The sequence below is a fragment of the Etheostoma spectabile genome, chromosome 5, assembly GCF_008692095.1.
Source record: "Etheostoma spectabile isolate EspeVRDwgs_2016 chromosome 5, UIUC_Espe_1.0, whole genome shotgun sequence".
NCBI lineage: Eukaryota > Metazoa > Chordata > Actinopteri > Perciformes > Percidae > Etheostoma > Etheostoma spectabile.
In genome coordinates, this window is record NC_045737.1 from 8,731,907 (window position 1) to 8,746,126 (window position 14,220).

Below are 14,220 nucleotides of genomic sequence, written 5' to 3' on the forward strand. Positions count from 1 at the left end.
TTTATCACAGAAGGACGTACACTGTGGTGATTGAGCCCATGGCCCACTGATAAAAGTACTACAATATTTATATTGATATATAATATTATATTAATATTAAAAAACCTGCATTACAGTTTTCCTCATTGTAAAGGCCTACATAAAAAATGGAATTATTCTGAAAACGTATAGCTCAAGTATCAACAACAATACCAAAGTCCAGTCCATAGTAATAGAGCACAATTCGATTGTTTTCACTCAAATACAAATTTGTAATCAGCCAGAGGACTTAAATCTTCAGGATTGCCACTTTAATCGTGAAGATTGCAATCCATGTAATAATATATGAGTGAAAAGGAATTGTGCTGAGAGTTTAGCAGTCTGGAACATAGAAATATTATTATGTCAACATGTTACAAATCCTAAAAAAAAGGCTGCAGGGGATTTTATTGGGTTTTAAAATTATAATAAGCATGCTTTTTTGAAATCCAAAAAACACAAACAAGACACTTGTAATGTTTTATTATGGCACACACAATCTGTTCCCATATCATTGTGTATGTATTCAGAATGGATTAGTTTTTTGGTATGCATCAACATTTTAGTATCAAGTGCAAAAACAGTATGGTAAGGGAGAAGAGCCAGAAACCATTAAGTCCTGTTTTTTCTGTGTTTAGACACACACAAACATTTCAGAAACAAACACAATGAAGACGTTCAAGGTAGTAACGGCTACATTATAAGTTGCATATGTGCATTTCTAAAGGAAGAAAAAGGAACACCATGAAGGTATTCAGATATTGTGCGGATGTTCCACCCAGAGGGCTGAGATACAGGGTAGAGGTTTGGCGGTGGGGGCAGTAGTAGTGCCCTGACAGTGCATAGTCTGGACCCCATGTTCCTTGACGGTGCAGATTTGTAATATTTATTATTAACAATGACATATGATATTTGTTGGGTATATTTTATTTAAAATAAATGTATATGCTTTGAAACATATTTTCAATATAATCTATGCATCATGCTCCTTTAAATCAAATGCATATGCTTTCAATGTGACAACGCTCTTATTGCTGGATTCATGAGAATTATGAACATTTTGGGACCTAAGGATTAGGTCAGGACCATCAAATGTTGATTAGCCCTGCTCTAACATAACAAAGAAGTGCATGCAATACAATTTTTTTTTTTTTTTACAATAGCTTCATACAAAGGAACAGATGAAAGAAACATGTACCATTTGGCACTTAGAGGTGCACTATGAGTTCCTGCATGGTCACTTCTGCTGACGTAAATTCAAAACAAAACAGAGCAAGCTCGCCCCTCCCCCCATGTTTCAGTAACTGTCAGGACTAACTGACACTAACCCCCCCCCCCCCAACCATCTTGCCGGGATTGCCGTGAGCGTTTTGTTGCTTATCCTGTGGCTCTAGTGTTTGTTTGATGTTTACAACCCCTGTGTTGTCTCCCAGGACCGGGCTTTTTCAGTGTATTCAGGGGGGCAGGCAACTAGCGGATCAAGGAGAGATGCCTATGATTTGAGACAAAAATGAAATCATGCTGAAGAAATGCAGGAACTCATAATGCACCTTTAAATAATACAAGTTTTAACTGTATTATTACTGCCAGTCCCTTTTGGAACTACTCATATTATAGGATAAAGAACTAAACGCTGTAGTCACACACACATACAGTACATACATACACAACCGGCTTGTCCATTCAACCACCTGCATCTCCCTGCTTTGTTTTTGACACAAATGGTCATCTCCTTTTAGATACAGGTATGATCAAACTGAAATACATATTAAAAGTGAAAAATTAAATATTACGCCAAAAGGCAAGATGAACGTACTTCCCTTTGAATGACAGTGTCAGTACAGGACTACACCCGTGAAATGTTATATTGCACAAACTTAAGAGTAGCAGCTTTGGGTTTTAAGTGGCCTCAATGTTGACGGAAAAAATAGAGCTGCCAGGAGACAAAATATCCACCTTCATTTTCCTTCAGAATCTTAATGTTTTATAGTCAACCAAATGAAACCACCGGACCTGCTTATTTATAAAGGTAAGGTGTTAGATTAACCCCTGATTTCCACCAACTGCGGAACGGTGGCAGAGTCAATAAGTTTCCATTAAAGTCACTGTGTGTATTTTCACTGACTGCGGAACGGCTACGTTCCAACTTTATCCCAGCAAGGGCGATCCGCAGACCTCCGGAGCAGATACACAGAACTTCTATTTTTGCCGGAGAGCTCTGCAGCAATTCAGCACAGGGCAGATTGGAAGTCGAGCACAGAAACAAAACAAAATGTCCTGATTAATTTTCAAAATAAAATTCACCATGCTCACGGCGGATCATATTTTCCTGCACTACACCTTGACCATGTCATAATGGGCGGAGACAGAACTGAAGTCAACAAGTCAGAGGTTTTGTGGTTCTGTTTATAGAAACTACATCTCGTTGTATCGCGCGACTAGAAGTGAATTCCCGAGATCTAGTGGGTCCTCGTGACTTCTGCTATCAGTCATGTCCGCGGCCGCTCTGCCACAAATCTGGACCTGATGGGTATTGAAAAACGGCGGAGCACGAAGCCAACATGCAGCGGAGCCGATCCACAGCAGTTTTGCAGTTGGTGGAAATCAGGGGTAAGGGAGAGCTTCCTTGGTCAAGACAACTTTAAGTTTAAAGGGTCAGACAGAGATGCCCTGTTGAACACACTTTATGATATTATGTTAGTTTTTCATTTCCATTTGAATTCCAGTTTGTATTCCAATGTGATAAAATTACTTGGTACACAACTTGATGTCTTTTTCCCACATTTGAACAAGTACTACAACTGTCATGATTCATGACAATTATGTTTTCAATATTTTTCAGCTGCAACTGTATGCATATGTCAACAGCTGTTGTAAAATTGAAGTGTAAAGCAAAGTAAAATAAAAAAATGACAAAAAATAAAGACAAGTGCAATCAGAAGCATGACACAAGTGTCAGGTGGATTTTAAACAACTATCAGACACCAAACCCAGTTCTGCAATGGGAGTTTAGGCAGCACCAAGACGTACCCCCTTCCTCAAATGAAGGTTGACCACAGCCAAACAGTCTCCAATGTCAAGGGAGGCGAGGGTGAGGCGGTCAGATAACACCAAGAAAGGAAGGCATTCTGGAAGAAGATTAGGCAGCCTCTGGCTCCAATAGCGGTCCTTCATTTTCCCACTTTCAGGTTAATGTCATGTTAAAAAGCAAGGCTAGATTCAACAAACTTTATTACTGCTGTGGCTGTTCAAAGGCCACACCTTGCTTGTCGTAGATCTCCTTTAGCAGCAGGAGAGCAGTATCCTCAGATTCCCTAACAGACAGAGAGGGGGACGACATTATCTATTTAAGGTAAAAATCAAAATCAGGGGAGTAAAAAGGGATACAACAAAGAGAAAAATATAAAGTACACTTAATGCAAAAGAGCACAATTACTGTGGTCCAACGCAACAGTATCCTTGACTCACCAGTAACAAAGATGAGACTGGATGGCAAACAGGTACTCGTTGAAGCTCTCGATGGGTTTTTCCTGAAGTACGTAGTCGATCCTTCGTCCTCCGTTCAACATCCCCACTTTAATCTCAGGCTGCTCCGTCTGCCCTACTGACACTGACGACTCTGTCTCCTCACACACTCCTGCAGGAAAAGAATTCAAAATGAGGCAAACGACAAAAACAAAGACAATAGCCAACAGAAGAATCTGTTTTAACTCAGACTTTTTGGCAAAACCAGAACAGATCAGACAATGGACAGCAAAGAAGAGAGGGCCTCCTTTCGGCACTGCAGCTGGAGCTCATTAGTCTACAAGCAAAAGTCCGTCTGCCTCCGAGATGAGTCAGTGGCTGAATAATGACACCAAAAACAGGCATAGTTTGTGGTTGTATCAAATAGCACTTACAGAGAATTGGCTATATTAGTATGTCATTTAAGGACATTTTTAATAATTAGCACTGAACATATCTATTGATCATCACAACGTTTTGCCTCTGACTTGATTATGCACTTACCCATAGGTGTAGGTATGAGTAAATGTCAGTAAGGTGGGGCCACGAGTGAACAGTATGTTACAAATGTGTTGTTGTTTAAGTGTGATCTCACAAGGGCTCTCCTCTAAGACCTAATGCACCACTGATGAATTCTAAACTGCTGGCTGCTTGCATCTCATACATTTTTTATGACTATTTATGACAACCTAACTCTGCTTTAGTGGCTTGTAATTCTGAAATTAAAAGACACAAATCTTACTAAATTAAACTACATCCTATAGAGTCCCGTTTGGGATCTTGCGCCACTATACTTGAAGTGAAGGTTGTAAATGAAAAGATATGAGTCCTCTTTAAAAGGGAAAATTAAATAGTACAGTGTGTTCTAACAGCAGCTGTATTCCCTGTGACCCATTTCATCAACTGACAGACTAAGTACTTAAGGTGCTGTAGAAAAGTGCAGGACATGTATATGCATGTACTGTAGCTAATAGTAGTAGAAGTCACAGTAGCTACATGCAGGTGACCTGATACTGATGAATGACATCACCTGCTGGTTGAACTAGTCTTGTTAACAAAACAACTGTGATCACTACTATTCAGCTCATCCTATTTGTTTAGCACATACGAGAGTGTGCCATGGGCGTTACTCAAGTGGCTTCTGATGTGTACAATCAGTGAAGGAATAAATAAATCCAACCAATCAGAACAGACAGCAGGAGAGGACAAGAGTATATGGCAGCAGCCTGGAGACCTCCTGTCTCATGCCATCCTGTCTCAAGCCCTCTCGGCTGGTGCCTTCCCAGAGCTTTGACTTTTCAAAATAAAAGCTGTCCACTATGTCTTCGTACTTTGGTGTTTTTGAACTAAACAGTACAGCAATCATGCTAATGATTACAATTATTTTTTCTGCAGTGAATGGCTCCTATGAGACCTCCCATCTCATGCCTCCCTTCTCATGTTCTCCAGTCTCATGCCCACCCGTCTCAGGCATGTCCAAGGGTAAATTCAGATGTTCTGTGCCTGACTTTACTTCTTTTTTTATGAATGCATTATTTGCTAATTCATAACAGTAAAAACAAAGGACAAGCATAACATAAAAACATATGCCAAGTGAAAAAAATATAGCTCAACCGTGAAGCCAACAACATTATACTGAAATTAATTAACTTTTACAATTATAACATATGAGACCACAGAAGAGTAGGCTACAATAAAAAGGTTTTCATGCCTCCCATAAGGATCTGATATCTAAAATTTAGATAAGAAGAGGTTATATTTTATTATAGGCTAAATCTTTTTACTTCTATAATTTTGAAAGCTGCATTTATGGATATGAAATTTGACCCCAAAAAATAGGATTTATAAAAATATTGGTTAACCTCCTCCTTTCGGAAATCACAAAACATTTACCACTGCATCAGCGTTTACGTTGACGTTTGTTTAAGCAGTAGCCTACAGGGTTTAAGAGAGAGGGTTTAAATTCGAGGTCTGAAAGGCGCATCACTGAAGTGTAGCCTCCTCAAGTGTACAACGGTTACCAACAAAATAAGTGAAAATCAATCTCTATTCCGTCCTGTTTAGTTCAAAAACAAAGTACAAAGACATAGCTGACCGGACACAAGCTTTTATTTTAAAAAGTCGAAACTTGGATACGGCACCAACCGGGATGACATGAGACGGGTGGTCTCCAGGCTGCTAGGAGAGGAAGGGAAGGGCCTGAAGAGGCTTTCAGTAAATGGAACGTTGAGTTGATGACATATTAGTAGAAGTGCAGTTAGGCTTGGGGGAAGGAGGAGCAGGAGTAGGAAGAGCCCGGGGACATAATAATATACAGTACATAACATTTGCTCTTTGTGAGTATAATTTTAACCATTAAAACAGGTAACCTCTTTTGTGCACGTTGACTTTTTGGATTCAAACAAGAATGAAAGATAAATTTGTATAGGTTTTTAGAGAAACCCAGATTGCAAAACTACAAATACTAGCTTTACCCATTTCTCGCATTCTAGCCAAGTGCAGGGTTTCCCCCAGAAAAGTTGTTTAGCCGGTGGCAAGTGTCTTTTTTTTTTTTTTTTTTTACTGGGGCACGGCTGGGGCCGTTCAAGGACTGATGGCAGCCTAAATGTAGAGTCCAATAGTTTCTGTGATAACAGAATCATGCACGGAATCGTGAAAAAAACTATAAAACAGATTTCAAAGAACCCTACGTTAAGTCAGTGCTAAAAGCTAACTGGAGATTTGAAAACAGTATGACTATGTCTACATTTCCAACCAAGCCACTCCATTGTAACTGTAGTTTAAAAAATGTCTTAAAGTTCATTAAAAAAATCATTCCAAGTGGCTTAGGCCTGGTGGGGGGCCACTTAGGCCCGGTGAGCCACCAAGCTTGCAATACACTGGGGGAAACCCTGAAGTGACTAACCTGGCTTACCTTGGAAGTAATGCTTATGAAGGGCCCTGGGCCACTCCAGTATTTTAGTCCAAAAATCTGCACTTTTCTCTTCCCTCTTAGCAGAAGCAGTGACTGCTGCTGAGGCTGAGGTTCACGGTAAAGTAGTAAGGGGTGAGGGCAGAAGAAACCACCCAATAGAGTAGAAGAGGGGAGGGGAGGGGAGGGTGGCAACATGCAGAGAGGGATGAAAGGAGTATAAGCAGACTGGGTTAGACACACTCTTGTAATCACACACACACAAACACACACACACACACACACAAATAAGAAGGCTTTTTCTACTGTGTCTCTCTTGAAGGTCTCTCTTTAATGTAGTGTCCCCTTCATCCACCGAGGGCAGTGCAGACACTGTTGGTCTGGCAAAGGACTGCCATGCTGTCCGTAACGAACCCCAAACATTGTTCCTCAAATCCTTGCCCATACGTGTCAAGCTGTCCTTTAGTTCTATTAGACGATGAAAAACATAGATTATCATTAAGCCTACTAAACAATAGCCCACGCCACAATATTGTTAAATAAAGACAAGGAGAAAGAAACAGACAGCCATACCCAGGTGCATTCTCTTGCGACCTTTATGGTGAGGGATCAGCATGGGCTCCAGATCCACCTCTGTTACAATCATAGGCTCTAACCGATAGGCCACAGGGTCATACTACACAGTAAAAAGGTAAATTAAATGTAATGTTTAATAGATGCCACTTTTTTAAAATATGGCGACAAAAAAATCAAACTGTGGTTGGGGCAAATAAAAGCAGGAGATATCTCTTTTTGGGGCTGAGTGCCGGATGTGTGCCTGAATGGTAAATAAGTAAATATGTGATTACTCACCGGGTGGTAGATGTTGTAAAAGCTCTTGCAGGTTGGGAAGGTGTAGTTAGGATCGATGTGTTTGAGCCCACGAACGGTCAGGAACATTCCAATAGGAGAGCCAAAAGCAAAAAATGTTTGAGGTTGGAAAGCCAGCTGTGGGTAATCAATGCATACCTATGGAGAGAGGGTAGGGTGGGAAACTTGTGTTTTTAAATTTGTTTAAAGAAAAAAGTAATGATTTTAACACAGTTCTGTTCAAAGAAGACACATTTATACAGACACAGAAACATTTCTCAGTGAGCAGACCATTCATGCAGGACTAGATGAGCACAAACACAGAGTGTGGTATTGGGTTGTACAACTTGATGGGACAAAGATGATAGCCTCAAACACAACACAATGTGATGTCGCCATGGAAACCCTATTCCTCATGAAAAAGCCACTATAATTCAAGTCAATTAAAGTTTTCCCTGACCAGACCAGACTGTATGTGAAGAAGAAGAAAAAACAGGCAAAGTGAGATTGTAGAGAGAGCTAAGGAGAAAGCCTGAGAGCATGGGGACACCATGTGAGACACACCTGTCCCTTGGCTATGCCTCCATTAGTCTGTCCAGGCAAGCGGGGTAAGGAGAGAAGCAGGAAGGTGATGCATCAAATCTTTTATCTAATGGTACTCTGGAGCACAACTTATCATATCTGTGTCCATGAGTAGTACCTGTCCAATGCCGACGTCAAAGTATTCGTAGTCTACAGCACTGGTGACAGACTGCGCCCTGTGGAACTGGGACTGCTGCGTCGTCAATCCTGAAGACTGATTCCCATCGTGATCGCTGGTCACTTGAGGTGGAACTTGCAACCCAGGTGACAGGCGTGCTGCCCTTCTCTTACAATCCTATTTAGATTGAGAAACATATAAAGTTATTTTAACAATATCTGAACTGAACTTTTTATGTTACTATCATTTAGAAAGAAAGCCCCAAAGCAAAAGAAGAACCGGCCATGAATTAAATTAGTCACATTATCGCTTGTTTCTCACTGTTGTCTACAGTAAACAAGTTCCTACAGAGCCAGCATCAGGCAATCCACATCAATGGTGTTTAAAAACATACACATGGCGAAAAGAAGTTTAACATGTAGACATGTGAATTGTTTTGCAAAAAAAGGAGCAGATTATGGTGTGGCCTTGTTATGGACAGTGGAGGTGTATTAACACCAAGTATTTAAACCATCCAACTGAATTTTATCCAGACCAAAGAAACACATTATCTTAAAAGGGCTGTAACGGTTATATGTTCCAAAACAAGAAAACCCAGTGTAGTTTCAGGCCGTCTGACCTCTGAAAGCCATTTCCTCCTGACGTAGTTCAGGATCTTCTTCCGAGGTCCAAGAGGAATTCCTATATCTTTGAGATCACTGTCTTGGCAAAGAGCCTAAAAGAGAAGATCCATAAGTTTGAACTATGCATCACACTTGAATCTGTATGTCCTGTGTGTGTGTGTATGTATGCATGTGTGTGTGTGTGTGTGTGTGTGTGGTGTGTGTGTGTGTGTGTGTGTGTGTGTGTGTTACCAGGGATTCCAGGTCTAGGTTTTCTGCCTGTAGTGTATCAAAATATTGCTCTAGGCCCAGTCTGGTCAAAGTCTGCTGCAGCGTGTCACAGTTCAGATGAAAGGGCTCACTAGAGGGCACCTAAAGCACAGGAAGGTAGAGAAAGTAAAGTTGATGTTCTTATCTAAGTATAGAAAAATATGCAACAAAAAATATCTGTATCCTGATGTTATCTTTTACTGTGAATGTCATCATACCCCCTCTCTGGCTTCTGATCCAGTCCTCTGATTGGTGAGCAGGTCAAACAGAATCAGTGAACCTAAGAAACCAGAGACAAAAGGGGAAGTTGAAATTCAGCATTTCAATGGATTGTGACTGTGTGTGTTTCTGTGTTTGTGCATGTCTTACCCAGGCTATGGCCTACTACTGAAACTGCCCCTTTAAATTCTGAGTGTCTCTGTTTAAAGAGGGTGTGGAGCTTGTTGATCTCTGAGGCCACTGTGTCAACTATGGTCTGGCAGTAGGTGGGGCTGTTATAGAAAAACAGGTCCAGCAGAGTGTCGTTGGTGAAATGTCTCAGCCTGCTGATGCTGGGTAGAGTGATCCTCTGGATGTCCCTGGAAAAGGAGGGGAAGGGAGGGCAGACACAGTTTGACAAATTTCTGCAGGTATCGGAGACATATGTAGTATTGTACAACAGAGGGATGTTGTTTTCTCCACACTTACTCGTCCACACCAGTAGCATCCCCATGAAGAGCATTGTGCCAGTTGACTGGGAGGAACTCCACTCTTCCTATCTGGCCATCTTGTTGAGCATGCTTATAATGAGAGGCCAGGAGGGACAAGGAAGCACTCCTGAAGTCATTTACTGGAGTGACAAAAAGGAGAAAATGAGTTATACATACACATAAATATATGTATAGTACACACACCACACACACACACACACACACACACACACACACACACACACACACCACACACACACACACACACACACACACACACACACACACCACACACACACCACACACACACACACACACACACACACCACACACACACACACACACACACACACACACACACACACAATCTTACCACACTGTATAATGGATCTGAAGCGCAAGTCACATGCGGGGCCGATGCCATGGACCATAAAGACAAGGTGGTCTATCTTTTCTGGTTCACCTGAGAACACACACAGCAATACATGTAAATTTTAGATAATACTTTGTTAAATGAGATTATATTCTAGTATATTTCTCACTGGTACACACACACATACCATCAGGTATTTCTATAGAGATGTTGTCCACTCCCCTTTTGACTGTTTGAGGCCGGGTCTGCTCCGAGGGGGAGGACACCCAATCATCCTGCAATCCTATTGGCTGATACTGCATTATTAGCTGAGAGAAGAGCAGGGAAATTACTGAGAAGGCTTGTTAGAAGGAAACAATGTACCTAATTTAATATATACTCAGAAAAGCCACAGTGGGGCTTTGTTGTGAATTTAATTATAGTGCCGATAGTGATATTTTAAAAGCAGGCCTTACCTTTGGATTGTGTAAGATGACAGTCTCTCCACTGGGAAACACCAGTTTCCTCTTCCATTCGTTCAAGGTCACTGCTATCATATAGGCCTCCTGAAAACAATTTTAGGATGGGAGGGGGACCAACAAATTTGAAAAGAGTAAGTGAGGAACAGGCAAAGTTAGGTAGATAATCAAAGTCGGAAGTTGTAGGAGTGAGCTGTGTGGGGGTGAGGGTTCAGCATCAGAGTCAGACTACCTCCAGACTCTTGCTTGAGTCCTCAGGGTAAGGCATGAAAATGGTGTCTTTGTCTCCTTTATAGAACCAGGTACAGCGGCGGACTTCAGTGGGGCCTTGCTCCCAGTACACAGCAAAGCGCTTCCTCTCCTTGACATGTACGTCATACCGCTCTCCTTCCACAGCAATCACTACCTCATCCTCCTTGTCTTTTACTGCACAGTAAAAACATACATACACAAGCAGAGACAAACGTTTATGAGACAATTTTCAAAGAGTGAATTTCAAGCAAAGGTTCCATTAGGACATGCAACATACTTGCTTGTGCTGTGCTTTAGATCTGACAATGTTTATGGGAATGAGGCTACAGTGGTTCAGAAAGATGGTTGTTGTATGTACAAGCAATGTTATTAGCAGTTCCTTTTCGAGCTAAAGTCTGTTGACTCTGAATTTACCCACAGGACTGTGTTGTTACTTTTGGTGGATTTGGACTTCTGCAGCAGCAGCATCACCAGAAGGATAAGTGTACTCTCCTGATATAATATGGAAATACGTTCTATAGGAGCTGCCATCCTGTCTCGCTTTGGAAAAACTAATATTGTCAAAAAGAAAGACAAAAACTTTGTTGATTAGAGAGCTCTTATGTAAAATGTGTGGAAAGTCCAATTTTTGTATGATTTGGAAAGTATTCACTGCTGTTTTTTGTTGTTTAATATTTTTTCTTTGGGTGGGGGATGTGTTTGATTATCAATGGATTAGCCCAGCAAAAAAACACCTGTAAAACCTAAAAATGTGTATCAATTATGGGGCTCATCTAAAACGGGCCTGAAACTAAACTACCTGAAACTTTCTGTTAAACTGCTTGTAACGTAGGGCATGTCCCATCAAGAGAGTAAATTGCCCTACTGGGCACCAGGCCAGTGTTGGCAGTAATGCAAAAAACAGTAATGTTTTTACACTTTATCTTCTCACAGCTGTTTATGGCAAACTCCCTATGTTCTTACTTTTCACACACACCTTTTAACATAATGTACATGTACTGTATAATGTACATGTAAAGTATATACACATGCTTACCAGAGTTGCAGGCATTCTCTAGTTTGTCAGAGTCTTCTCTGCTGAAAGGAAGCCAGGAGGTCTTGTCATCGGCCCGTCGACAGAAGAACCAGTGAGGCTGCACTTCTTGATAAGGAGCTGGGACCGACTCCATGTCAAGCATCTCAAAGGAGAACGTGGACGAAGGAGAGGCCTCATCAACCACAGGTGACACCTAGAGAAAAATGATGCGCAATCACTATTTCTTCTTCAACTCAGCAGTATTGCTCAGTTACTAAGTTAAAGGCAAATGCCTGCTATACAACCGTACATACATCTGTCCACCGTTCAACTATGTAGCTTCCAGAATAAGTAAATATAGAAGTCTGATCTAAGTCTGTGCCATCCATTAAGCTCCTACCAAGGAACCTGAGACCATGAGACGAGGCAAAGACAGTCGGACAGGAAAGGATCAGGCCTCCCTTTGGCCAGACGCACAAAGCCCTGTTTCTTTTCTCCTCTACAAGCTGTCTCTTGTCTCTTCTTCTTTCCACAACTGATACAGCTACAGTGTGTAAACAACCTTTTTCCACTGAGTATCTTGTATTCACTAACAATGCTTCCAGTAACACATTTGGTACTCCATCGCTCCTGTTTCAGTATTTTGAAAGAGAGAGCCTGCCACTGCTTGACACAACAACAAATCCCACATTACACACAGCTAAACAAGCAGACAATATCTTTATAAAGCCGTAGTTGAAGGCATGTTGCAATGTGTCATATGGTAACTGCATTTTGTGGTTTTCAAATTCAGAATTCTATTTCTAACATTGTTGTGACAGAGGATTTCAATATTGGCATGGCCTTGAAATTGTGCAAAAGGTTATGGTTTGTTGCATAGAAGAACAATTTTACTTTTATCAAATTTTGAGTGCCAGCTAAAAACTCTGAGGGTTTCAGATCAATGACAAGTGATGATATGATTAAAAATAATCTTAATCTTCTTCAGTAATTCATTGTCAATTTCACAATTTTTAGCTATAAAATTGCATGTATTATAACTATGGGTGAAAGTTTCTTATAACATTAACTTCCATTTTTGTAATGGGAAAAGGCCATTCCACTCTGCGCAAGGCAGGCACAAGGTCTGTGTGTTTCCCATGAATGTGTTTCCCCTTATCTTAATTTAATCTAACACTAATCCCAAACAGTCATATCTGCATTGCTCAATCATTTCTTAACCTAACCCCTGACCCCAATCATAGAGCTAAAGGAAACAGAATTTGACAAACAACACCGCTACACCCCTACACAAAAATCACAAATGCACCCTCACCTGATCTTCAGGTGTGTTCCCTGTTGCCACAGTCTGGGTGGGGTTGTCTAAATTGATGTTAGGGGCAGCCTGAGGTAGACCCCCCTCCTCACCAGTACTCTGTGACATTAGCCCAACAGATGACCCAAACCCTCAACTCTGGCCTGAGGGGGGCCGGGGCCACACAAACACAGGACCTACAACAACCCAGAAAGAGACCAAAAAGGATGTTTAAAGACCATCACAACTATTACATAACACGATATAGCCTAGCCTGTCAAGCAAGGGAGACTAGTGATACCTACACCAAACTGTCGTTGAGTTGTTTAATGTAACGTTAGTAACCCAGGTCACAGGATGTAACGTTACTAGCTGCTGTCTCATCCGCTGCTGGTCAGTAAATAGACGTTGATCTGTTAAAGCAAGGGAAAACATAAACAGTCAGGTTAATGTGACATCAAACCGTTAAGTCGCAAAAAGGATGTAAAGGATTTATTAATATTACCTTGAACAAAACTAACTAAGGTTAATGTTAACGGTTATTTCTCATGTTATCAGTGTTTTTTAAAAGTGCATCAACACATCGAAGAGGCCACGGGTCGTTATCGTTGGTTGAGGTCAATGCTAGCGTAGTAACGGTGGCTGGACGGAATGCTAGTGTCAACTTCTCTGTTTTCACATCCTGTTATTGTTTTTGGATATAGCTAGCACTAGCTAACTTTAGAAACAGACAGTGTCAACCTAGCTAAACTCACCGACAGCTTTAAATAGCTACAATTAATTCAGAGAGTATGTATTGTCTTGTAAAACATCCATGGTTTGTTTTCGTTGTTTAGCTCGCTCGGGCTAGCTCGGCTAGCCAAGGACAGCCTTCTGTCAAACGGGTTGATTACAGTGTTTTCGGAAATATGACGATTACGAGATTGACGTTAAAGAACGACCACACTAACGCACGAATAAATGGTTAAAACAACTATGTTAATACATACAGAATTGTCTGTGATGCTGTAGCTAGTTTTTCAAAGTGTGACGATTAGAGTGAGTGCGATTAGACAGTTAACGTTAAATATATCAAATACCTTAACACAGCGTCCAATAAAAATATGCCTAGTAAATTAATAAAATCCTAAATATCCTTCCGGTCAATATTCCGCTGTGACACAAAGCAATTCTGAGTCTGTTAAACTCTAAATCAAACAGTCTTCGAAAACATCACCTATACTATTAGTGCAAAGAACCAAACCTCCCTGAGGAGAAATTAAATGTACGAGGAGCACTCGAAGGC

General features: G+C 41.0%; 1 protein-coding gene across 11 annotated transcripts; it reads right to left on the reverse strand.

Annotated features, from left to right (window-relative positions):
* Positions 1-3,232: 3,232 nt before the first annotated feature.
* On the reverse strand, positions 3,233-14,210 carry ddhd2 (DDHD domain containing 2). 11 transcript variants are annotated; one of them, XM_032515682.1, is made up of 21 exons: positions 14,015-14,210; positions 13,242-13,348; positions 12,957-13,147; positions 11,663-11,855; positions 10,607-10,800; positions 10,372-10,461; positions 10,104-10,224; positions 9,917-10,006; positions 9,542-9,683; positions 9,224-9,432; positions 9,073-9,134; positions 8,837-8,956; positions 8,602-8,697; positions 7,983-8,159; positions 7,847-7,873; positions 7,286-7,441; positions 7,007-7,109; positions 6,740-6,901; positions 6,437-6,541; positions 3,487-3,655; positions 3,233-3,332 (listed from the first exon to the last, which is right to left on the reverse strand). In XM_032515682.1, exons 3-21 carry the CDS (start codon positions 13,062-13,064, stop codon positions 3,251-3,253), a joined length of 2,406 nt encoding a protein of 801 aa, XP_032371573.1. In that variant the 5' UTR covers positions 13,065-13,147; positions 13,242-13,348; positions 14,015-14,210; the 3' UTR covers positions 3,233-3,250. The 11 variants fall into 11 exon arrangements, with proteins under 11 accessions (XP_032371573.1, XP_032371575.1, XP_032371572.1 ...); XM_032515684.1 differs by having other exon boundaries at positions 12,957-13,132; positions 13,241-13,348; XM_032515681.1 differs by lacking the exon at positions 14,015-14,210 and adding an exon at positions 13,711-13,990.
* Between the last annotated feature and the right edge of the window lie 10 nt (positions 14,211-14,220).

What these genes read in the sequence shown, in the direction of transcription:
- ddhd2 (XM_032515682.1), bottom strand. Translation starts at nt 13,064, where the DNA reads ATGTCACAGAGTACTGGTGAGGAGGGGGGTCTACCTCAGGCTGCCCCT. An exon ending in AGACCTTCAAGAGAGACACA is followed by an intron (nt 6,542 to 6,739) that starts GTAGAAAAAGCC and finishes CGTGAACCTCAG; the next exon opens with CCTCAGCAGCAGTCACTGCT. An exon ending in TCATAAGCATTACTTCCAAG is followed by an intron (nt 3,656 to 6,436) that starts GTAAGCCAGGTT and finishes CTTTTCCTGCAG; the next exon opens with GAGTGTGTGAGGAGACAGAG.